The sequence below is a fragment of the Cataglyphis hispanica genome, chromosome 19 (genome assembly GCF_021464435.1).
Source record: "Cataglyphis hispanica isolate Lineage 1 chromosome 19, ULB_Chis1_1.0, whole genome shotgun sequence".
In the NCBI taxonomy this organism is placed as follows: Eukaryota; Metazoa; Arthropoda; class Insecta; order Hymenoptera; family Formicidae; genus Cataglyphis; species Cataglyphis hispanica.
This window is the reverse complement of record NC_065972.1, coordinates 1,961,674-1,987,464: the sequence shown is the minus strand read 5'-3', so window position 1 is coordinate 1,987,464 and position 25,791 is coordinate 1,961,674. Positions and strand designations below refer to the sequence as shown.

The window sequence follows — 25,791 nt, the reverse complement described above, 5'->3', positions numbered from 1 at the left end:
GGAATACAATTACAGATACTCAAATAATTAATTGAACATAAGACCCTGACTTTGTTTATTTATTAATTTTACATTTAATTTTTAAAGAATTATATTTTTAATAATTAATTATAATTTCTTATGTCGGAGGTAACAAACAAATATTGAAAGCCACAATTATACGCAATACAATTAATACTATTGCATTTGAAATAATAAATGATTAATGTTTTATAGAGATTTGTGTTTTCCCATTCTTTTTTTTTTTATCTTACCAGACCAGTTACTTAATCAGTTGATGTCAGCTAAAATATTATTTTGTAGCGCTAGATTTCGCGCTTCATTGACGTCAAAACGTCATTGAATAAATAACAATAATTGGACCACTTGCTTTGTAACGGGTTATCGTCTTATGCGTCTTCTCCCCTCTTCATCTTCTCTCTGATTATCCTATGCGCTACTGCTTTGCAATTGCTGATTGGTCGATGTGCTTATGCGTGTTCTCGATCACTGGTCGTCTTATTAATGCTGGCATTTTTTCGACTTCGTGCTTGGACTTTTCTATAAAACGGGAGCACAAAAGTCACACCAGCCATTAGTCGTAAAAGCGCGTTCGTACCGATCGGTTAGTTGCTTGCATTGTTCTTCCTTTTTTAATTTTATCGCTAATTATTAACGAGTGATTTCTGTTACGCGTTCTATTCAAAGTGAAAATGCCATTTCCGGATACTATTAACGGTCACGACAATTTTCCGGTCAGACGATTGACCAATAACGACATGTTGCAAACAAATGCGAAGCATGCGCGACAAACGTAAGTCCGATTCAAATTGTTTCTTGTAAAATTTCGAGATCGATATAGAAGATGTGCAGATGATATATTTGCAAATGAAAAGAAGTAAAAAAAATTAACGATATTTCTTTAATGTCATTTAAATTTCTTTAAAATCCTTGCTAAAAGTCACAAAACTCTTCGCAGCTTTCCAACTTTCGTAACATATAATGTTAAGTGCCTCTGTAATTAACATTCGAGATGAAATTTTCCAGAGTTTACACTTGGAATCAACCCAAGATAAACTGTTCGAATTATTATCAAAACTTTATCTGAGGTTTAATAATCTATTACAACATCATGGCCCCCCCTTGAAGCAGAATATATGTGTATAGGATGTAATAGAATTGATGTATGTTAAAATATGTATAAATAATATTTGTTAGATGCAAATGATTACCGATATTACGAAATTAGTTGGCTTTAATTGTACTTCTCACAAATATCTAACACGAAATCGAATGAATGAAGTATTTGGAGCGCGCCCGTGCGCGCCCACTATAATTCGATGTAATTTCGCTCCGAAACTGGTACAAAACGGTGCGGTTACCTGCTAAACTACCGGCACGCTCAAATAGTAGCGGATTTAAGCTAAATGCATAACATAGGCTTCAGGGGTATTACAAATCATGCATTGGAATATGTACGCGCGTATACGAAATGCGCGCTTGCGGAGATATACGTGGTGTTTAACAGAAAATCATACACCATTTTTTGAAGTCGTGTAATTATAGATTAAATAAAAAGTCACACAAAGTGTTTTCAAATGATTATATTTTTAAATGATGAAACGAGGAAAGAGGAATTTGTCAAAAAAATTATGTACATTATAAAAATTATATAAATTGGAGATCTATTATTGAGATATATTATTATTTTGAAAATTATTTCAAAAGCAGTAAAATATTCACACATTCGGTGATAATACTTCAGAGATAATCTGCAAGGTCAATTGGCAAATAATGGCTTTAGTCGAGTAAAAAAAGTGACTGACAATTTGTCATAGTATTTTTCCTTGATGTACGTACATTTATTCAAAGAGAAAGTTTCATTCGTTACGGATAGATCGATTGTTCCATTCACTTCGAATGACTAAATCAATTACGAGTGACACATCGATACAACGTTTTGTTATGCTGTGATATATATCAATAATGCCATAGATGAAGGATAAGAAATAAAAAAATTAAATATAGCATTTTATTGTTTTTTTAATATTCAAGGATAAACTTAAAAACAACTTTTCAATCTCAGTTGATTGTATTTTTTTGATAGCATTTATTGTGTGAGCGAAAATTGATAAACGCCCTCATGGATATATCCTGGACGAACGCGCACTTTTATCCATATTTTTTTTTTCTTTCTTTTTCGATATTTCGGTTACACTGTGTATGCCGGATTCACGCACAGTTCATCTATTGTGTATTCATCGTGAGCATATACGCGCGTAAATGCACACGCAAAATTTCCGCGCATTCAGGTGAACAAGAGCGCACGTCACATGCGAACATAGTTATCGAATTTACGTAATATGGGAATTTAATCGCAACCACTTGGCCAATTGATGCTTATAGTTTCGCAGAATGCGGAATGCATTCATACAATCAAAGAAATCTCAAAATGCATGATCTTAAGCATTCAGAGAACAAGTAATCTAAGGATCCAAGAATTTAATTTAAATCTTCAAATTTCGAAAAATTTAATAATTTTAAGAGCTAACGATTTAATAATTCGTAGGTCAAAGCACCAGTACACATATGTGCTTGTGAGCCATGTAAAACAATTGCTTGATCCAAAAAAGACAGACATTCTATAAAACAAAGAGAAGGCGAGATACACGTGACACAAGCTACTATATGTAAGTGAGAAATTCAGGAAACCAAGGAATCAAGGCTTTAAATATTCAAGTCTCCATGGAATTGCAACATCAGAAACCTGACTTAGAAATATATATGTAGTGTTATTATAAAATAAAATTTTTATACACTCTTAAAAAAAATAAATTGAATAGAATTTTATTTTATTTTATGATGCTTTTCTTGTTATAAATTTTATGCTTCATGTTACGAGCAATTCTTATCACATATATTTCTAGTATGTGTATTGTGGCAATGTTAAAGGTTCGTAATTATGTCGATAATTTGTTTGTTAAAAATAAATTTAATATTGATTAATTTAACGTTGAACAACAACGTGCACTAGATTGATTTATTTTCCTCTCGCACAAAAATATTCCGTTATTGTGCTTTTGATTTTTAGAATTCCACCCGCAATAATATCATTTTATTTAAGAATTTAAATTTTTTTATAAGTAATGATTAGAATGTATGAGCACAAATTAAAAATTCCAATTTTATTTTAATTTATGATAAATGATTACGTTGTCACATATGACGGTAAAAACAAGATTAGTTGCGTAATGAAAATCAATGTATCAGCTCTGAGTGTTGTATGATTAATAGAGTGTACATATATATAATTGCATACGGCTTCGAGCGCGTACTAACTCTCAATACTAATGTATAATTATGGTCGCTTATAACTTTGAAAGCTTGTTTGTAAATCTTGATATTTCCACAACCAGAATTTCCGACTCTAATTAATTTCCAGAATACGAAATTAAAATAATTGATTTAACATTTTACGTAGCAGCTTGATTTATGGGTACTGCTATGCGAAATGTTAAATTAATTAGTTTAATAATGTGTTTTGAAAATTAATTAGGATCGAAATTTCTAATATACAGAAATGTGAAGGTTAATAGTTGCAGAGATATAAGCGATTATAGTTCCATATTAGTATAGAAAGTTTGTATGTTCAAAATTGTAATTATCCACACCGTTTACTCTATCAGTTCTCTTAGCTCAACTGATATCGATTCTTGTTATACAATTGATCTTGTTTTTTTAACTTGTTATCAGTACATTATACATACACACAATTTATCATCACCTAAATTAAAATAAAATTTAAATTTTTAATCTCGTATTTTTAATCTGCTTATATGCATCTTGATTATTACCTATATAAAGTTCAAAATTTTATAATCTGGTTTTATTTATGTATGGATGTATCATTCAAGAGATATGAAATATCAATGCAAGAAAAAAATAAATAAATTGTTGTATGTTATTTATGTGACGTCAATCAATGAGTAGTTATATATCTTTAATGTTAAACAGTCATGATTTTTATGGTAACAACTGCTCACGATACAAAATGGGCATATTAATATTGCAGAAACATGGCAATAGTGAAATTCGATTCAACTTTGCACGTTTTGTTTTAAGAATGAAAAATTGATTACAAAACAGAAATAAATGGCACACAGGGTGAATATTATTGTGCTCTAGATTATTAAATGACTGTCTTTGCAACATTCAACTTTTGAAGCCACCTGCGTCGTAGTAACTACACGATCTCTATTGCCATTACCATAAGCAAAGCTTGGGTACGCAATTACATGTAATGATGACAGGACGTTTAATATAGTCGCACGATAGTTGTAAGCTGTGGCGGCGGGTACGACGTCCGCTTAATCAGTACCAATCTGTTGAATACGCTTTAATATGTCGCTGTGATATCGGCACAGAGGAGAAGGAAAGCTGCGTCATGTACGACCGCGCGTCTGAAAATTAGTTCGCAACCCTCTTACATCATCAATAGCTTCTCCTAACAGGTCGATTCATAATATTGTGCACTAGGGTAAATTGGAAAGTTGCGTAAAATTACATGAATCATATGCAAAACTACATTTCTGCAGAGGACTTGAAGCATTTATATTATATTATATATTTATATATATGATATAATATTTATATTATTACGTCTTTAATTTTGAACAATTCTCAATTATCAATTGACATTTATTATAGTAAGAAAAAAAAAATTATATTATGTTTTTCAGGTATACCTTTGAAACGTTGCAAGAATCAGCACAGTATTTATTGGATCGCATCAAGATCAGACCGAAAATAGGAATTATATGCGGCTCGGGACTGGGTTAGTAATTGCTTATCTGTACGCTTAAGTGTAAACGATTTATTCATAATTGAATTATTAATGAAATAATTTTATTCGACAAAAATCGATAATAAAAACTATTACTAATTTAATATCGATTCATTGCTAAATAATTGTACAACGAATAAAAAGCGTAATAAATTTAAAGATTTAATAATTTGCACGTATATTCTAAATTCATATATTTTTTTCTTTTTAATATGCAAGCGATGTGATTATGATGTTGATTTATCACGTGTGCTTTTTGAAGTTATAAGTAAAAAAATAGTTATCTATCAAAATTAACAATTTCGAGATATGGTTATGAAGGATCTTATACGACATTATTTTAGATTATTTTTATATTATTTTATTATTTTTATATTATTATTTTATATTATTTATTTATGTGATTTTGAGTATCATTACTAACAGCATTAATAACATCTGCCTAATTATTTCTAATTTTCATCCTCTTTGTATTACGCATATTCTTTACACTAAAAAACTCATGTTACTTCGAACATTTATGAAAGGTTGCGGGACCTTCATTGTGCATATCCTACCAGTGCTTTATTTATTCTTAAACAGGAACATATGAGCAAAACGAGTTGTGTCCAGGTTCAATTGCGGAATCTCTTGTGGACAAGCGATGCTTTCCCTATGAAGAAATTCCACATTTCCCGGTATCTACGGTAAAGGGACACACCGGACAGATGGTCTTCGGGTATCTCCAGGGTGTACCGGTCATGTGCATGCAGGGCAGGTTTCATTATTACGAAGGCTACCCACTATGGAAGGTATGGCAAATTTCAGTGATTACGCGTAATCGTCAAATAATATAGATAAAATGCATATAAAACGATGTATTATGTTAATCGAAATGTAACAATGTCTATCCGCAGTGCGCCATGCCAGTGAGGGTGATGAAACTGGTGGGTGTGACACATTTAATCGCCACTAACGCAGCCGGCGGTTTAAATCCTACTTACAAAGTTGGTGATATCATGATAGTGAAGGATCATGTGAATATGATGGGTTTTGCCGGCAACAACCCGCTTCAAGGACCGAATGACGACAGGTGGGTCACAGGAGGATTAAATTTCTCTCTTTCTCTCTCTCTCTCTCTCTCTCTCTCTCTCTCTTCTTCTTCAGTGTATATTAAAGAAGATTAAGTTAAGTTAGGGAGAATTGTGTGTGCAAAAAAATTTCAAAAAGATAATTTTCATAGTCGCGATTGACAAAAAATTAAATTCACTTGTCTGGGAAAAGAGAACAAATACAACTATCGAGTTGGTTAAGAAGTTGTAAGAAGATTCGAGAAAAAAGTGTCGAGCGATGAAAGGAAGTAAAAGAGACAGTGAGAAGAATCGGGTGAAGGGAATGGAAGGGGAAAGGGAGAAAGAAAAGAAAAAAGCAAGATAGAGCGCAGAAAGGCTTTGCTGAGCAAATACGTCAATCAGCTTCTTTATGTCGCCGTGTGTAAATAGTTCATCAATCCGATTTTCGAAAGGTTATTCCAATGAAATAAATTAATGCCATTCTTTCTGCCAGTCTCCATATTCCCTTTCCCTTTCTTGTTTCCGACAGTTCTTCATAGATTCGACAAGTTTCGATAATGTTTCGAAGAATTCAATGGAAGCGCGGATTCGAATTCGTTAACAATGTAAATTTTTATTGTTTTTTTTTATCAAATTTATTAACGTTTTTAAAGCGAAGAAAGATATTTTACTCTTGCTTTTTCAACGGATATTGAAAGCTAAATAAAGCGAAACTATTTAAATATACGCTCAAAGTATAAAAACCGTAACATATCGTTTATAATAATTTATTATCAATTATTAATTATTGGCAGTCTTTATTTTTTAACATAATTTTCTTTTTCTTAGATTTGGCCCTCGATTTCCGCCTATGAATAAAGCCTATAATGCTGAACTGATAAAGATTGGTAGGCAAGTAGCCGAAGATATGGGTATCAGCGATATCGTACACAAGGGGGTTTACACGTGTTTAGGTGGTCCTAATTTCGAGACAGTGGCGGAGTTAAAGATGCTGAGGATGGTCGGTGTTGATGCAGTTGGTATGTCGTTTATATTTCAAATAAATAATAAAGTTAAAAAATAAAAGAAGTTTGAATGATAAATATCAATAAGAAGAGAAGGAAAAGCCAGTAATAGCTTAGAGCAGTAATTATAGCGTAATAATTGAATAATATTTAGTTAGGTGTTAAAACATATAATAATATAAGATTAATCATATCATTGATTAATTTTATATTATTATATATGTTTTAACACCTAACTAAATATTATTTGATTACTATGTTAATAATTACTGCGTCTGGACTCCTATTTGCCTTTCCTTCTCTTCTTGTTTACTTTTCAATTAATCGAACCAATTAATCTTACAAGCATATTAACATTCGTTTGCAAATATAATGTTTATTTAAGTAATAAACAAATATTAATAAATTAATTATTAAAAATTAATATAGCATGCTTTATATACTCTGAATATTCAAGTGGAAAACAAACAGGATTGCATTAATTTTTTGTTTTTACAAGTGGCACTCCTTAATCATAAAAAATAACGATGAATATTAACACGTTAAAATATTATGCTAGAATCATTTAGTGTTGATAATATCATCGATATCGTTAATCATAAGTAAGCAATAATTTTCTTTTCAAAGCAACTAATGATAGATTCAACATGTTTTGCAAGTTTATATCTTGCGTTTATCAGTAGAACGCTGCAGGGGATAATTAAATCTACAGAATTTACAACATAACAAGATGATGAAATCAATACTTCTTATAAAATCATTGTGAAAATTGATTCTAGGGTTTCTAATAGCTCTAATAATTATTACAATACAATGAATATATACATATATATATATATATATATATATATATATATATATATATATATATATATATAATTGAAAATTATCTATATAATTTTATTATCAGATATAAATTATATAATAATTATTATTAATTTTGTTATTAATAAATTATCACGTTTTTATTTGTAATGAGACGTTAAAAGTTTATTTTCCTTATATATTAATTTATTTCTGCATATGTGTTTATATTTTATTATTTTTAATTTGTATTTTATTGTTAAATTATATTTGTTAATTTTAATTATTTTTTCATTTCTCTATATGCACATATTTTTTTACGTATATATATAATATTATATATAATGTAATTATATATTTAGGAATGTCCACGGTTCATGAGGTTATCACTGCACGGCATTGCGATCTGACCGTATTTGCATTCAGTCTAATTACCAATCAATGCGTCACTGATTACGAAGATCATGGCGAGGCGACCCATGAAGAGGTAATGGACGTCGGCAAAGCGCGACAACCAGTTCTTGAAGAATTTGTATCCAGAATCGTGATACGTCTTAAGGATATCCTGGAACCAAAATGACTGGATTGAAAATCATTCCGATATATGGCATGCTTCATTTTAAGATTCTAAGGAATCCTTTGAATTATTGATTCATTCGTTTTCGTTATTTATAGACAAAAAATTTTAATTAATTGGAGATAAAAAGTTATTGATAGTGCAAAGAAGTAACGTTTCAGTATCGTTATTTTTAAATTTAAGTTTTGATTTTTCGTCATTTTTGAGTTTTCTTAACAAAAATATCAAGATTCTAATGTAAATTTAATACAGAATAAGTCAATTGACAAATCACTCCTCGAATCTTCATTATCTTATTTTCATTATCTTCGTCGTATTTTACCTATTTAGTTGGCGCTTCAATTCTACTTATCTGAATTCGAGCTCGATTCAGATCTCAATTGATTCGTTACACACCTTGAGGGGTCTCGAGTTGGAGAAGGAGAGATGAGAAAAGGAGAAATAGGAAAGCCTTATAGATAGTTAGTCGGCGCATTCCCTCAATTTTCCATCCTTGTTTCGTTATCCTCATCTCGTTTTCGCCTTCTTCTATCACTAATGCATTGTCGTTCAGCTCCAATAAATCTTAAACCTTGATGACCATATGGCGCAGGAATAGCGAATTAAATTATGATTCGATAAGCAAAAAATTTGTGCGGTACTAAAACAATGTTATATGATGTCTTGTGGATTATGAAATTCTAGTTTTTTTTTCTTTTTTAAACAATGCTTAGTTTAAGAAGGATACTATATTCGAGAATAATTATGTTTTAAGTACTATTAAAAACATTATATATAGAGAGAGGTTTGATAAACTTCTGCATCACAAATTTACATGAAATTTTATATAAAATAGAAGAAAAAGTAAGGCATAAACGTAATTAGAAGATTTAAATGTAAATATCATTACAATATATATATATATATATATATATATATATATATATATATAAGATTTATATATAAGTAATTGATGCAATGCACATCATTATCGTGTTAATTATTTAATTTTTGAAATTGATTAGGTATCGTGTGCAACGTGTAGTAAAAATTATACAGAAATAACTTTTATTTGGATAATTTTTATTAATATTAAAATAAATTAATAATAAAATAAATATTAATATAAAATATTTTTATTAAAATACGATATTTCTTATGTGAGAACGCTCGATGGAGAAATTCAATATCGAAGTTCTGAAGTATTACATCGTGTGTTTTCCCGCAAGAAATAGAACTAAAAACTGCCAATAGAATATCGATGTACTTATTGACATGTTTATTAAAAGCAATGAATTACATGTTTATTATAATATTGATTGAAGAAAACGACAATATCATAACGAAAAATAATGAAAAAAATTAAATATGTTAAGAAAAATATTTTTTTTTAACGTGATAATTCAAACACAAATTTAATGTGCACATATTGTATTATTTAAAATAATTATATGATATTATCAAAGCAATATAAAAAAAAACTAAATTAAAGATATAATTTTGTTACATACATTTATTATATTCTTTAATCAAATTATTTTTAATTTAATCATTTTTTATTATTAAATTACTAATTTGTTATTTTTATATTTATTATTAATACAAGTTATTTCTAGTTTAACAACTATTCATTATGTGTCTTAATTTATAATTTATTTTTCTAATCATACTATTAGGTGTACATCTTGATACAGTTACTATTATATATATGTACTTATAAATTTTTAATCTATTTTGTAATTTTACAAAGCTATTCTTTTTTGATAATTTTTTCGTCTTTTATAGACATTGTCAAGAAGCAAAATTTATAATTTTTCTTAATCAAGTTACGTATAATCAATAAGGAAAAATATGCGATTATATTGCGATTTAAAATGTAGATATAGTGTAAAAAATAGTGTTATATTTTAATTATATATACATTGATTAACACTATCCATAATGATTGTGTAACTAACTGTTATCCACAAACGGAGATTCATGTATCTCTATAAATAAAAAATATAGAAATGCAAAAAGTGTGCATTTCGTATAGTTGTATATATGTTCTATAAAATGGTACGTGTATAATTCGATTATCTATACTTTCTAATTTGTATCCATAAAATATTTTTGTTGCCTAAATAATTTTATCACGTATTCTTGTAAAAATTTAATATTATTATAAAATGTATTAAAAATTGTACGTATTAAGATATTTAATAAACGATATGTTTTAATGTAAAAAATAATAAAAGCGATAAAGTAAAAATATAGCGATTATTTTGTACTATATATTTATAGAGGTAGATATTTTTTATTGGATATTCCATCTTTATCAGTAAATTTTTAACCAACCGATTTCAAGATAAAGATTAAAGCATCAGATTATTAATATTTCTATTTTCAATATTCAATAATAATTTTCAGTTTCCTCATTCAGTATACACAATATTTCAATCTTCAATTAAATATATTTATGTATATGTGACAGATTATTAAACAAAGATTCCTTTAAATTTTCTGTATAAAATTCGATTAAAATTTAATGTAAGAATTAAATGAATTTGTATTATAATAGATAGCGAGCTGTAATCGCGAATGCCCTTATATAAATCAAGTATAAATATATAAAAGAAACTGACGTCACCCACGTCCGGCTGGAACGGGTTCTATCTGACATCCGAAAAATTTGACATTTGAGGGAAGTCCTCGTGCGTCGATAAAGCAGAGACCGCCTTTTCACATTCGCGCCAGCTGTGGAGTCAGCTCGCCATTTCTCTCTCGATCATGTGACGTCATTGTATGGCGCGTTTCTCCCATCGTTCGCCATCGCCACCTACGGCAGGTTGACTGCGACGAACGGAGCTCCGTTGAATTTCAGTACGTTTGGTGCTGTCGCGGAGTGAGGTTAGACGATATATCGTTGTTTTACGTGATTCGCGCTAGCGATATGGTCGTCCTTCACCAAGGGTCGTGCGTCTCATTTTGCGTCGATTACTCGAATCTCGACGTCATTCGAATTTCGAATGCGCATTTCCGCAGGTTCGCGGCGTGAAGTTTGGCGTACGTGCATCGTGGTGCGTGTCTGAAATTCGATTCATCGTTATTCGCATCGCTTCCTGCAAGACGTTCAAGTACGACGTGCGATGCGCATATCTTCATCTAATCAATCGTAAATCGTGCTTTAAAAAAAAAAAAAAATAATAATCATTCTCCTCGAGAAGTCGTTGGTGATTTCTAAAGATTGATGATATAATTTTGGAATAATCGAGCATCATTTTTTTTTTTTTTTCTAAAAATTGATTCTGCCAACGTGTGTTTCTCAAATTGATATTACGTCGTTGCGGAAAGTAGGTAGAATTTATTAAACTCAGAGTTGAGAATTTAAACATTCTGATTCAAGCACATACATATCAAATTGAGATATGCCGGCTTGAAGATTTTAAATATATCTAAATTGAAAAATTTAAATATCAAAGTATAATAAAAAATTCAAGCATCTGAAATAAATGGATTTAAATTATAATAATTATTTAAAATCTTAAAGAGAGCGAAAGAGTGCGCGCTTTAAACATATCATAAGTTAAAAGTTCGAATATAATTTTCGGTGATACTGAAACTTCAATAACGCGGAAAACTCGAGACATTTAAAATTTCAATAAATTAGCAGTCTTAATATTTTAGAATTTAAAGAATAAATTATCTAATTATTTAAAACTCTAGAGTTTGAAACATTCTAAAGTTGTGCAGAGATAATTAGCGAATCAAAAATCAAGGATTTGATGATCGCAAGAGTTGAACCTCTCAACTTTTATCTCCGAATTCGCAGCATCGAAGATTTATCTATCTCGGAGAGCATTTAATCAAAAGTGGAACATTTCATTGATTCCGTATATCCAGAGCATTCTCGTAGAAGCTCAGCCTCTCGTAAGCGAAAGTAAGCGGAGGGAAGACCACAGCACGGTCGAGAGTAAAACAGGTCTTCGCGAATTGTCGGTGCTCGTTTGGTGAACGAGATAACGAATCGACTCGTCTATATTCAAGCCGACTATATACTTTTCTCGTTAACAGTGACAGACTTAGATATCTTGATCCCTGATGCGTAGATCGACCTGGGGACGCTCATAGACCAGGCAATCACGTCGATCTCTCACTGAAAGACGGATAGGGTGATCACGGTCAGACTGATCGCTGAAGGAGCGATAAAACATGTCGAGGCTGCTGAAAGGAGAGCCGACAGGCGGTTATGTGATTGCCTCGTGCGCGGATCGAGGATCGTATTAGCCCGACTGGCAGTGACGCATGTCGTAAGCCACGTGAGACCGGAGAAACGACGCGGTGGACGCCACGCAGGATTTACGAAGAGAGAGAGAGAGAGAGAGAGAGAGAGAGTGTGTGTGTGTGAGAGCAAAGCAAGAGAAATAGAGAGAACCGTGATAGAGCTAGTACGAGCGCAAAACAGGCCAGCCAACGAGCCTTCCCATTATCTACCGGAAGTCATATGCCAATACACGCGAATAAAACGGTAAATCTATACATATACGTACACTATTTTGTTTTATCGCAATCATTCAGAATTTTGTAGATTATGAATTTTGAAATTACTTTTGTAAATACTTTAAAATATGAAACAGAATAATGGAGCAGAAAGGCTTAAAATTGTTTTTATTTATTTATTTTTTTTTTTATGAAAATGCATGTGGATTTTTATATTTTTCATATGATATTATATATGTTTATTAATAATTTAAAGTTGAACTTGTTAAAATTTTAGAGAAAAAAATATTTTACAAAAGTTAATTTTTGAAAAAAAAGATGAGACCTAAAAGAAATGATATCTGAGATTGATAAGTTATATTTTAGATGATCTGCTATGACTATCTTAAAAAAAAATAAATTAAACATAAAATTGAAATTTTTCAATAATACATCATAAATAATGGTGGGTAAACAAGAAGGAATAGTTAACGATGTGTCTGATAAGGGAGATAACTTTTCTTTATCAAGCACATTGTTAACCGTTCCTCAATCTAATATTGTTTTTGGTGTATTATTAAAAAATTATAGTACATAACTCTTCATTTGATATCAACGACAATCTGACGATATGAGAAACTTGATAAAATCGAATTGACAATGATGAATCTGACGGGGAATCATTCGTAAAACATGATGAATCCCACGCGAATTACGCAACTGACATGCATCGGGAGCCTGAGGGGGTGAGAGGATCAGAGAGAGGAAATGACATACTGGAGCGCGGAAAAGCATAGCGCGAATCATTCGCGCGGCTATAAATATGCCACTGGGTAGACGGAGATTGTACCGGATGGCGTAATTGAATTAGAACGGAGACGAGCACGTGAAACCAGACGGCAGTCGCGGCTCTTCATTCCCTGGGTAAGATCGAACGCTCGCTAAAAGGAACAATGCACCGTGTAGCGAAAAATCTGCAAAAATTTAAAGGGAAGTCACGTAATAAAAGAACGCAAAAGAGATTACGCTACGTTTTTAAAAATCATATTTTAGCCACAGATTTTAAAAAAAGCAAGTATTTAATCTTGCCGGTAGCAACGCGAAACATATTTATATGTTTACTTCGTATTTTAAAAATGTATACCTGCAGCCTCATATAATGCATAAAACAAAAATTTAAAACGTTCATTGTAAATATTTTTTCAACAATATCACAACTCACTATTTTGTTATAAATTTAGAATCTTTGTAATTAGCTTTTTTATTTGTCATTTAAAAATATTGTTCTTGAAGAATTTAATAATGTTAGTAAATGTGATAATTCAATGTTTATATATAAACATTGGATGCTTGTGTTATTTTTATTATAATAATTAGTTTTTCAAATGTACATATAGTTAAAATATGCAGAAAAGTGGTATCTGACAAAAGAATAAAATTTGCATAAATATGAGGTCTGGAAATATCTTCGCGCATCGTTGAGATTATGTTAACTGTTATGAAAATTAAATAAGCAACAGCAATAATATTGAATTACTTTGTTTAAGCGTTTCTGTAAGCTTTTTATTTTCAAAAAATATTGAAAAAATTGATGGTTTTATGATTATATAAATATAAATACATTGCTCGAGCAGCGCTATATTTATGGAGATGCCCGTTTTATTTTTACAAAAAATATATATGTTTTTCTCGAGCGATTTTAATAAAGTTGAATTATCTTAATCGTGGGCGTTGGATATCTTTTAATGATTTTATGACACTTGACATTTGATTTTTTGAGAAGCAAAAGAACACAAATACCGCTAATAAATATAATATATATATATATATATATATATATATATATATATATATATATATATATATATATAAACGCGAGCTACATTTAAAACTATTATATTTTTTAAATTGAATATTAGACTCATATCGTGGAGAATGCTGATTGATATTATCTTTACATTATAGAATAACTCGAGAGAATAGTAATCTCTAAAATATTTACATAAAATATTTACATCTTTTTTTTCTTTTCTAGGTTATTCTTTTTCAAAGTTACGTTGTATATTTTATCGGTATACCAAGCTTTAATAAAAACGCCTGCGAATATTCTATAAGAAGATTCAGGGATTATTTTGAAGAAATAAAATTCAGCCGTGCAAAATGGAGGTACATATATGGTAGCATGTATACGGCACTGTCAAGCCCCTTGCAAAAACCAATAACCTCAGCGTACGTCGGGTACTAGTAGTTTATGACCACTGAGTGCGCGTGCAAGAGAACAAGGGAAAGAGAAGGAGAAAAAAAAGACGTAAATTGGTAGGTAGCTGAAAGTGCGAGTGAGAGAAATGAGAGAGCAAGGCAAGATGTGCCGTCGTTGGAAAACGTTGGTGGGAACAACACTTAACCCTCGAACTTGTTTCGTGTGTCTATTGTGCTTGTTATGTGATCGAAATCACGTTAGAGGGATAGACCGATAGTAATTTACACGAGCGTGTTACAAATGTGTTTAAGCTTCCGATCAATTGGATTCATCATTTTTACATTGAAAAATTATTAAGATTTATTAGATAAAATTCTGTTAGATAAATCAACTTGTACATAAAAATTTTTTTGTTAGCGATATTAATGTAACTAACGTGTTATTTAATTATTGAAAATGAAAAGATTATTTATTTGAAGAGGTTTTTGCAAATAAGAATTAAAAGAGCAAAAATGGATCAACAGTTAATGAAATCTTGTATTTTTTATATGTGATTTCAAATGGTTTCTATTTTAAGTAAATAGTTTAAACAACTGAAAGACTTGCGCTTTTTTGCACTCTATTTTTGGATGTTGCGGCTTATTTCCGCGATACAATGCACGTGCGTAATGTATTTTCCGATTATTCGACATGCAGTCGAAATTTCCCAACTTTTCTACCTCACTCTCTCTTCTAGCTGCTCTCCTGCTTTGCCACATTCACACACATGGACATGCAGTTCGATGCATTTGCTTCGTGCACGTGTATCTGTTAAAACGACTGCGCGAACGCTCGTGTGGACGTTTGTTTCCGTATTTTAATACTTCGTGCGGATCAATTTGGTTGAAATGATGGCGTCGCGCGACACTTTTTATATTTTTATTCACGTTGTTGAAAGTTTATTTACGTTATGTTGCCTAATTTTATTAATAGTTTTTTCTTTTAAATAGATTAAACTTGTAATTAAATTATTTTATAATATAAGTCAATAAATTATTTTATAATATAAATCAATAAATTTATTTAGAATTATTATATATGTAGTTTTAACATTTTTGGATTTTTTGACAATATTAAAATCTTTGCAAATATTGAGATCATATAGTTTCAATTTATATTAATTTACATTGTTCAAATCACAATTGAAAGACAGTCTATGAATTATAACGTTATTAAATTTCTTAAAGCGTATACACATATAATAAGATAATTTCTCGAATATTAAAATTCAATAAAAATTTGAATCTCTTTAGAAAATTATTCATTTATATTAGTTTTCAATATATTTTTTTTTCTCTCCATAATATAATTATGTAATTATATGAATATAATTTTCATGCAGGTCCTGAAAGATTTTGGGAGTCTTATTATTGAATGCGATTAACACATTTTTGCTTAAACATTCGAAATTTCTCATCTATCGTTTCTCCGATCTACCAATGCTTGTCCACCGCTATTGAGAGCCAACGTTGGACCCGTTTAACAGAATCGGCTAGTTCTATGGAGATCTATCTGGTATCATTTCGCCCGATAGCCCCGATATGAAATCCTCGCTGCGAGATCGGAGCTGGAATCAATTCATTTCTGTGTCCTTGCGTAAAAGGATCACTTGCGGCCGTAGCGAGTTTATCGCGTCGAGGGCATCGCGAGACTAAAACGACTTAAATTTATATCCGCGTGTGAACTGTTGCAGCTCGCATCCGTTCGCTTGTTCAAAACGTTAATATACTTGTTGGTTCGCGACAACGATCATTTCGATGTATTTCTGCGTTTTTATTTAGGAATTAAATAATTAAATACAATTCAGATCCGATAATCTATCCGATTACGTTTAATCCTTAATTTGTTTGATAAAATATTTGAACTGGTACAGCATCATATATATGTAGCTGATCTTTTTTCTTTCTTGATAAATGGATTAGAAAAAGATAACAAAGATTTAAATTCAGGATTAAATCTACAGGATTTTAAAGCTCAAGGCGCGAAATAATCAGAAACGCGAAATTATCTCGTGAAAATAAGCGATAAGATAGACTCAGAACCGTAGATTTTCAATTACGGCAAATGAGAGGCTATGAATATAATATAAATTGGCCTATAGAAATAATTATCAAATTGTTCCAACTCGTATTGTAAATTTATGATCCCAGAAGGTGCCAGATGTTAATTGGGACATGGTATGTATGTAATATCGTGGGCGCTGCACACACGGTTATATCATCCATAAAGACATCTCTCGTGTATTTTCACGTGGGCGACGTGAAGGCAGAACTAGCACAGGACTAATTCCCAGAGACAAACACTTTAATTATACCTTGCCACGTACCTACGTGCTGTCATATCGTCACATTCATTAAACATGGCTGCTGTCGTTCGCCGCACCGCGCTATTCCATTACTTTTGTGCAGTAGAACTCCATTCAGGAAACTGCACAGACTTTTTGCACAGATCTCATTTGCCGAAAGTGTCATTTTATATATAGGGCATCCAATAAGATACACAATTAAGTTGCCATTTTCAACCAGATCTCGAAATTAACCGAAGAATTAGCGCTACCATATAATCTAAACTACTTTCTCGTACTAATTGTAAGTGAAATGAAGATGGTTTTTCCGATGAAAATACTACGTACTTTAAGTTTAAAATTTGACGAGACTTTGAATTTTGGAATTTTGACTTTGTTTTGCAAATTTCTGGTTTTTATAAGCTACTATTTTAACTCTAATCATTCTTCTCGCAAACTGAATTTATTAAAACTTTCAGAATTAATTAAAAACAAAGTATTATGAAATGTATATTAGTTGGACGACGTTATCGTAAGCGCATGCAATTTTCTTCTAATTATTTGCCTTCCGCTGCGCCCATACGCTATTTCGCGCGTGCAATAGTAACGCTATTGTTGCCGCGCGATACTAGATTGATGGTAATAATGGTGCAGGAGGAAAACAAAGAGAACTTGGCCACGTCACTGCCGACCGCTATCAATTATTTTCAAATTACGAATTTCGCCGGAATATAGTACAATTGATTTATTCGCGTCGTCCGGAGCCATTTATTCGCGATGCATTATAGAGTCCATTTTTTGTTTGTCATTTTTTTTTTTTTCAAATCTTGCACCGAAAATTGAGTGACGAATAAGTGAAATCAAAATCAAGATATTTTCTAATTTTCTCTTCCTCCATGAAAGTGTACCTTTTTAGTATCGTGGATAGTATTTTTTTAAATATATTTATTTTCAATCACTTTTAAGTCAAGAAGACAGCTTTTTCAATTTTCAGAATTTATGTAAAAATTTTTTATCTTATTTTTATATTCCCAATCGTATAGTTTGTATTACATAACTTTTTATCATAGATATTTATATATATGAATCAAATTAAAAATATGATTAAGTTGATCTAATATATATATATAAATAAATTTAATATATTAAAATGGAGAAAAACGAGAGAGAAGAAAGAAAGAAAGAGTTATGCATAAAATTATTGTTCTGTTGCAGCGTACGGCTTGCGAAGAAATTGAAATGGTGGAGTTGTGTGGCAGCGGCCAAGCTTCTTCGGCCATGGGGGTGATAGGCATCGGCTCGATGGTGTCCGCGGCGACTTCGTCGTCCTCTTCGTCGACTACCACGACCACAGGCGCCTCATCCTCGGCGTCAGGACGTGCCGGCGTCCTCGAGACTCAAGTGCGCGGTCAGTGGTACCGCGTCTTCGTCTCCTTGGAAGACGATTATCTCAGTATTTCGCTCGACGAGAGTTGTGAGACCGGTAACAACACCCTGAACAACGGTAATATCAATAATAATAATGTGGACAGTTTGAACGATCCGGATGTGCCCGACTCGGTAGCTAATCAGAAGCGTATCGTCCGCGTGGTGAAAAGCGATAACAACGGCCTCGGAATTTCGATTAAGGGCGGAAAGGAAAACAAAATGCCTATTCTCATCTCGAAGATCTTTAAGGGCATGGCGGCAGACGCCACTGAGCAGCTTTACGTTGGCGACGCTATTTTGGCGGTAAACGGCGAGGATCTACGGGAAGCCACGCACGACGAAGCGGTAAAGGCGCTGAAGAGAGCCGGCAAGGTCGTTGAACTGGAAGGTAAGTGCTTTCTTTCCATTGTTATTTGTTTCAATACACGGATATATAATTTATATCGTATCACGACTATATTATACAGAGAAAACGTGCAAGATACTAATTTCACTTGTGACTGTTTCTCGACAACTTTGTAAGCAAGTTTTATGGATCTGTTTCTCAGAAGATAAATGTACTAAATGACACAAAACATCCCTGATGTATGCAATATTAAATTCCGCGTCTTTATTTGCACTCTATTTTGCGCCGTTTGTCATTCCTTGCGTACCGGAAAATGTTAGATAAAGAGAACCAGAAGAAGAGCGCACTTGCAAGCGCTATCCAAGGCTTTTAGCTGGATTGGTGCATCGAGTGTGTGCAGCCAGCTAGAAAAAGTCGACTAGTTTTTTTTTTATACTCGGTAGAAGGATCACTGTTCTGTGCCCTTTGCTGGAAATCAAGAAGTCTCGAGATGCATCGAGAAAATTGTCATTTTAAGAATATATACTGTAAAGGAATGTAATATTAGATAAAATTGGGAGTACAGTATATTTCTCTTTATTAACAGAAACGTGCTCGAGATCGACTATTTTCTATTGATAAAATAATATAATGGATTTTAAAGTTCAACTTTCAAAAATTATCCAATAAATCTCGGCTCATCGACGGTGAAAGAGCATAAAAATGAATGATTTTCAAAGGAAGGAGATACTCTTGAGAATAACATAACGTCATAAAACGAAACGAAACATCGCTCATAAAGTAAAATAATATTCTATAAAATTTTTGCGAGATTCTGATTCTAAAATATTTTCTTGAATTTTTGCATTTATTGAAAATTACATAATCTTCTTCATACTTTTTTCTTTTTTTTTTTTATACGTCAATTTATTTTTTTTTTATTCTCGCATTCTGCATTCTTAATCATATAAAAAGTAATAAACAAGAATTAAATATATAAAGTGTCATCAAAGCTTACATCATGCAGATATCCTTCATTATTTTCGCCGTTCTCTTTTTTTCACACTTTTTCACTGCATATATTATCACTTTACCGTCCTTGTCTGCGACTATCATTAGTTCTCATCCGGGTATGGGATAAAGCGACACGCGTTTCTCTGCATTTTACATTTCCTTTCCCGATGAACAATCGGCGAGTTGCATCATTATGCCTCGGACTCTTCGGGTATGAGAGATCATCATAGTTCGCTGTGCGATTGTATGCGCTGCATCGTTATTTTCTCGCGTCTGAAAAGTTAGAAAACGTCGCGATGGTTGTTACCGGGCTATTTCAATTCACAACCCTCTTCCTTTCCGCCCTTCCTCGCGCGTTCGACCCGCGGAAGGACGCGACAAAAGGAATTCCACCTCGAGCAATAGGGATCGTTGGTGGCGGTATACGTACCGATCGAAAGTACCATTTACTTGATGCAGCAAATAACGAAGTGCTTTCAATCTCGCTGAATCTTGAATCGCTTCTATGAAGAGGCACTTTTCACCCCGATTTTATGCGGAGTATTTAATGAGAAATACTTGAGATATTCTATGGAAATATTTGTGTTATAGAAGCTCATTAAGGATTGACGAAAAGTACAATATTATGAATGAACTAATTAATAAGCAAAATTTTGATTCTACTCATTTGGCAGTTTGAGAAATCGTGAAAAATTTTGACCTGGAATTTACAGAGATGGTAGTTTGCTTTTAACTTCTAAATATTAATTGCTTTTAAATATTAATTGTTGAATAGTTGTTGAAAAATTATTTGAATTTTGGAATTATAATTGACAATTATAATTGCATAATGAAGGAGAACGTTTCCATAAATATAGCATTGAAATTTTAAACAAATTATTATTAAGATTTAATAGACTTTAAATAGAATTTAAATATTAATTGTTGAATGGTTGCTGAAAAATTGTTGTTTAAATTTTAAAATTATATTGAGAATTACATAATGAAGGAGAAAGTTTCCACAAATATAGCATTGGAATTTTAAGCAAATTGTTATTAAAATAAAATTGACTTTAAATTGAATTTCCGCAAACGAAATTATCTATATGATTATAATTTGTCTATATTATTTAGTATACAGTGTAACTCATTTCTATACGAATTGTCATCAAAAAACGCCGATTATTTAAAAATTAAAAAAAAAAAATATAATAAAAATATATAATAACGATGGGCAATGTAAATATATTAATAATTTCAATCGGCTGAATACGAGTTCATCTGGCAGTTAGGTAAGAGATTAGGTCGTGCGATTATACGAGAAATTCGTGGAGCTAGGCGCGAAAGTCACGATGATGCTCTCGCGATACGATCCTCGCAGAGCATGATGTCCAGCTTTGCGTGACTTTTCCGCAACGGTTATCTATTTGCTGCTCGATAATCTTTCCGTCGGATCTAGGAAATTCTGTCTGTGAGATATCGCATATCCTTGATTATGGATCACCGCGAACGAAGTCGCTTAAGCATGCGCGCGCGGGTGTGTCGTGCTGCGTAATCGTTGTGCATATATAGTTATTACGTGCGGCAGGCTATGCGAGACAAAAAATATAATGCATCTATATTTTACGTATAAATTACTGTAACAGACACTTTTTCTTTTCGCGACGTTCTTGTTTTAAAACACATTACTCATCTAATGCGCGTATATGTTAGAATCGAAAAATAACGTTTCCGCATTTGCGATTAAATCTATGCACGCAAAACTGACATGAGAAATTTAGATATCATACTATAGACTATTAGATAACAGACTATTTTTTTTTTTTAATAAATAAAATAATGATAGTCGAGGGATCAGCCTGTATGTGTATTTATGAGAAATTCAATACTGTAATTTTCAAAACAATTAAAATGTCATTAAAACTGTACATTGTCTTGACATGTGAGAGACACGAAAAGGGAGAAAGAGACAAAAAGAAAGTAGAGAGAGAGAGAGAGGGGGGGGGGAGGGGAGAGAAAGGATGAGCAGATTGCTTGGCGTGTTGAACGAAAGGAATTCCAGTTTGTAAGATTTAAGATGCAATTTCCTGGACGACGTCGCACGTCATTCGTTACGCAGTATTCATCGGGGAACAATGCTAGCCTAGAAAATTACGCATTCCAATTATTAAAACGCGCCAAATCGAGGAAGTTATCCGACGGCTCTTTGAGGTTCAATACTAATCTAAATTGTAGGTAAATGCCAGCATTACATGTGTTAAGAAAATATAAGATTCTATCAGGAGATATAAATGTATGAAATTTAACAAAAATTATATATATTGTATAAAGATCCAATCATTTGTCGATACTCTACAAAAAGGTTACATATAAAAAGAGCCCAGAAGCACGAGTTACGTTTTGATATAAAAAATAGTGAGCATACGTATCCTGTTCAATTTATATAGCATTCTGTACTTTATATTGTGTATTTGCTCTCTTTCTTCTCTCTATATATCAATACTGGAAAAATATTGATATTTAACAAAATTTACTTATAGAGTAAAAAATATTTATATTTAATAAATGTCAATATTTTGAACATAACTTTCTCTTTATATATATATATATATATATATATATGGTTTCAAAATTTATATAATAATAATCTTAAAAATGACCGAAAATTCCAGCTTGCACTGGAACTCGCAATGTTGATTAGGAAATAATTATTTGTAGTTGGGAACTAATTAGCAACCGATATAAATTAGAGAGTGTTCGTTTTGCAGGGCGTGCTAATAATTAGCTCTCCGCCTCGTCATTAATTGCGCAATAAACAAACGACGATTTGTGCAGCAACGAGCTAGTGTATTCGATTGTAGCTGTCGAAAAAGTGATTATAGAGCGATTATGTAATGACAGTACGTTCGTAAATGTTTGAAACTTTGATAGCGCAGCCGCGTGTGAAGTTAATACGGCTATACATATATATATATATATATATATATATATATATATATATATATATATATGTTGACGGGGCACAAACGATGTTCGTTACGTAGTTATGATAATTCAGCCATTTACCTGAAAATGGCGCCGTACATTATTTAGTAACGTAGCGAAATCGTGTGAAAAAATATTTTTCAGGTTTAATACAATTGAATTTCCAATTGTCTGCAAAGCTTGATTTAAATTTGAATTTTAAGTCAATTGACACATCAAAGTTTGCGATATATCTTGTTGATTTTCACAAATATGTGCTTTACAAATTTAACGAAATTATTCTACTTATTTCACGAAATATTTAGCTCATTCATTCAAAATTAATATTACTGCCAATACGAGCCTAAATATCATTGCGCGTGTGTGGATGTAAAATTTTTTTATTCATATAATTAAATTTCTGGAATGCGTTTCGATCAGTAGCTTCGATCATCCCTTCAATCATATATATATATATATATATATATATATATATATATATATATATAATTATATTTTTAAATTAATTGGTGACAAATTAATGGATAATATAAATTAAATTAAAGATTAATGTGACACAAAAATAAAAAAAAATATTACATCTCGATTTGAACATTTATCGTAATTTACAATAAAATTTGTGAACGTCTTAAAGACATTTTCAAGTGGCCACTTAGTGACTAACGCGGCAGGTCTTCAAGGATTAAACATTCCAAGGATGTCTGCCGCGTTTATGCGATCCGCCGTATCTTATCGTTGCCGCGACCTACCGCATCGGGAAAGAGAGAGAGAGAGAGAGAGAGAGAGAGAGAGAGAGAGAGAGAGAGAGAGAGAGAGAGAGAGAGAGAGTCCGAAACAGCCGCGACTTCCGTCGAAGCCGGATCAAAGGAGTCCTTTGGCAGAGCATCCTTTTCTAACGTCTCGCGACTGTCGACGAGAAAATTACAGGCGGGTATATTGACGCGACAGAAACCATAGGTAAAGGCAAGAGGAAGGAAGGAAGAGCGTGAGATATACGAGAGAGGGAATGGCGAAGACGAGAAAGAGAGAAAGAGAGCGAGGTATGCACGTGCACGCGCGCGATGCCGTCGTTTCTCATGCGGATACATCGTAAATCATGACGAAGTACCGTAAAGGACGAAATGAAAGGCATGCGAGACACTGCGGGGCGATATATAAGACTCGTAGAGGACGAGAGAGCGCACAGCTCATGCCTTATATCCGAGTCAGTATATCGTGTCGGTATAGTAAGTGTTGTACTCGAGGGGCTCTAAAGATGAACGCAAGACGAAAATTCTCTCTCACCCACATTTTCATACTCGTAATATATAATTTTTATGAACCCATCTACTCTTCGTTACTAATTTTTTGCACCGTTGCAATTCGTGTTAGAATTGCGAAAGAGAGCACATCATTAGTGCATCTGCTCACACGTACATGTGATTAAGCTTGAGTCTAAATAAATTCTATATACTTGCTGATTGAGGTTTATCATTGCTTTTCGCCATGTCACGTGTATTATTTGCGTGCGCTATATAATATATTATTTTTATAAAATTTAATTTTTCGAATATTTGGGATTATGAACCTTGAATCAATCGTACTTCTTAATTTTTTTCTGATTTGATGTCTAATGGATTTTATATTACATTGCAAAACTACGATTTAAAAAAGAAAAAATATTGTGCATGAAAATTATTATCTTATATTTGAAATAAATTTTTGAAACAAGTTTTAAAGAGTACCTCCCTGATATATTATTGTGTGCATACTTTTGCAAAATAATTAATTGAGAATCGCTGTTTCATGTAATTGACATCCAAAATTTGTATCAATTGGTGAGAATGATGTTCCAGAGTTATTCAAAAATTTATTTCGAATTTGCAGTGTAATATAATATTCACTTAGCTAAATTAGAAAAGATTAAAAAATACCGATTCAGTGACAAATTGCAGTCATTTTAAAGTTTGAAATAATTAAATAACAGCTACCGGATTGCGAAAGATAATGAAAAATATTAGATTACGAAAATCATACATTTTGTGTTTGGCAATCAGGTCAACGTGATGACGGCGATCGATCTGCAAGTAAAGCGTGAATTGTTCGTATCGTACGTAATTACCGTTCGAGACGGCTATAATTGTAATAAATAACGGCTGATGTTCGACCCCGGAAGATATCGCGTTTTTGTAATCACCATTGTGAGGCCGCACGCTTCACTATTGCATGTAAAGAGCAAGTAACGATAGTGAGCTCGCATAAGGTAATTGCTGCATTGAATTAAGGATTGATGTATATAACGGTATATTGAAATAAAGTACTTTTTATGAATAATTGGTAATGTAAAAAATAGATATACCTTTTTTTCCAACGAGAGAAATATTTATGACGTGAATTTCTTACGCACGTTAACAATTTCACATGAAATATTGGCCCCGGTGCGTAAGTAATATAAGGGAAGCGAACATCGTTTTCCAATGAAACATTAAATATGCATTAGTTGATTAACATTCAGATCCCTCTGTAAGCCCGAGAGTTTCTCTGAGAATTTTTTTTTTTTTTGTAATATTTGTTCTGATGTATCGTACAACTCGATAAATATTTGCATGATTTACTTGATGAATTACAAGACCCGCAACGCGTAGAAAATATTTCGAATCGATTATACAGTCATGTTGTCGCTGTTTTTGTCAATACGTTCAATGTTATATCGCTCTCAATCGTTTTGGTTGCGAGAAGTTATAATAATTTCGAGTTTTATAACGTGCAATTATTTTATTTTGCCGCCAGTTCATCAATAAATGTAGCGCGTGCATGAATCTTCGTGTCACGATACGGAGATATATCTCGCCGAAGATCCTC

The 25,791-nt window shown here is 32.1% G+C and overlaps 3 protein-coding genes across 5 annotated transcripts in view; 2 read left to right on the top strand and 1 right to left on the bottom strand.

The window, feature by feature from the left end:
• The first annotated feature begins 559 nt into the window (after positions 1 to 559).
• LOC126856523 (purine nucleoside phosphorylase) lies at positions 560 to 10,474 on the top strand. Of its 2 annotated transcripts, none has more exons than XM_050605095.1 (6): positions 560 to 793; positions 4,719 to 4,813; positions 5,435 to 5,613; positions 5,719 to 5,894; positions 6,703 to 6,893; positions 8,045 to 10,474. In XM_050605095.1, the coding sequence occupies exons 1-6, from the start codon at positions 693 to 695 to the stop codon at positions 8,260 to 8,262; spliced, it is 960 nt and encodes a 319-aa protein (XP_050461052.1). In that variant the 5' UTR covers positions 560 to 692; the 3' UTR covers positions 8,263 to 10,474. The 2 variants fall into 2 exon arrangements, with proteins under 2 accessions (XP_050461052.1, XP_050461051.1); XM_050605094.1 differs by having other exon boundaries at positions 5,405 to 5,613.
• Positions 10,475 to 11,199: 725 nt separating this feature from the next.
• The window catches only part of LOC126856533 (uncharacterized), a 47,732-nt gene continuing 33,140 nt past the window's right edge, over positions 11,200 to 25,791 (bottom strand). The window contains exon 3 of the mRNA XM_050605108.1: positions 11,200 to 11,305. Coding sequence (XP_050461065.1) covers positions 11,215 to 11,305 — 91 coding nt within the window. The 3' untranslated portion in view covers positions 11,200 to 11,214. The remainder of the gene's footprint in view (positions 11,306 to 25,791) is intronic.
• LOC126856519 (beta-1-syntrophin) overlaps positions 11,302 to 25,791 on the top strand; it is a 216,625-nt gene continuing 202,135 nt past the window's right edge. For both annotated transcript variants that reach the window (XM_050605081.1, XM_050605080.1), the window contains exons 1-2: positions 11,302 to 12,745; positions 18,435 to 19,035. In XM_050605081.1, coding sequence (XP_050461038.1) covers positions 12,722 to 12,745; positions 18,435 to 19,035 — 625 coding nt within the window. In that variant the 5' untranslated portion in view covers positions 11,302 to 12,721. The remainder of the gene's footprint in view (positions 12,746 to 18,434; positions 19,036 to 25,791) is intronic.

Coding starts and splice junctions, on each gene's coding strand:
- LOC126856523 (XM_050605094.1), top strand. CDS start 693: ATGCCATTTCCGGATACTATTAACGGTCACGACAATTTTCCGGTCAGA. Junction 5,614..5,718: donor AAGGCTACCCACTATGGAAG/GTATGGCAAATT, acceptor GTCTATCCGCAG/TGCGCCATGCCAGTGAGGGT. Junction 5,895..6,702: donor CAAGGACCGAATGACGACAG/GTGGGTCACAGG, acceptor TCTTTTTCTTAG/ATTTGGCCCTCGATTTCCGC.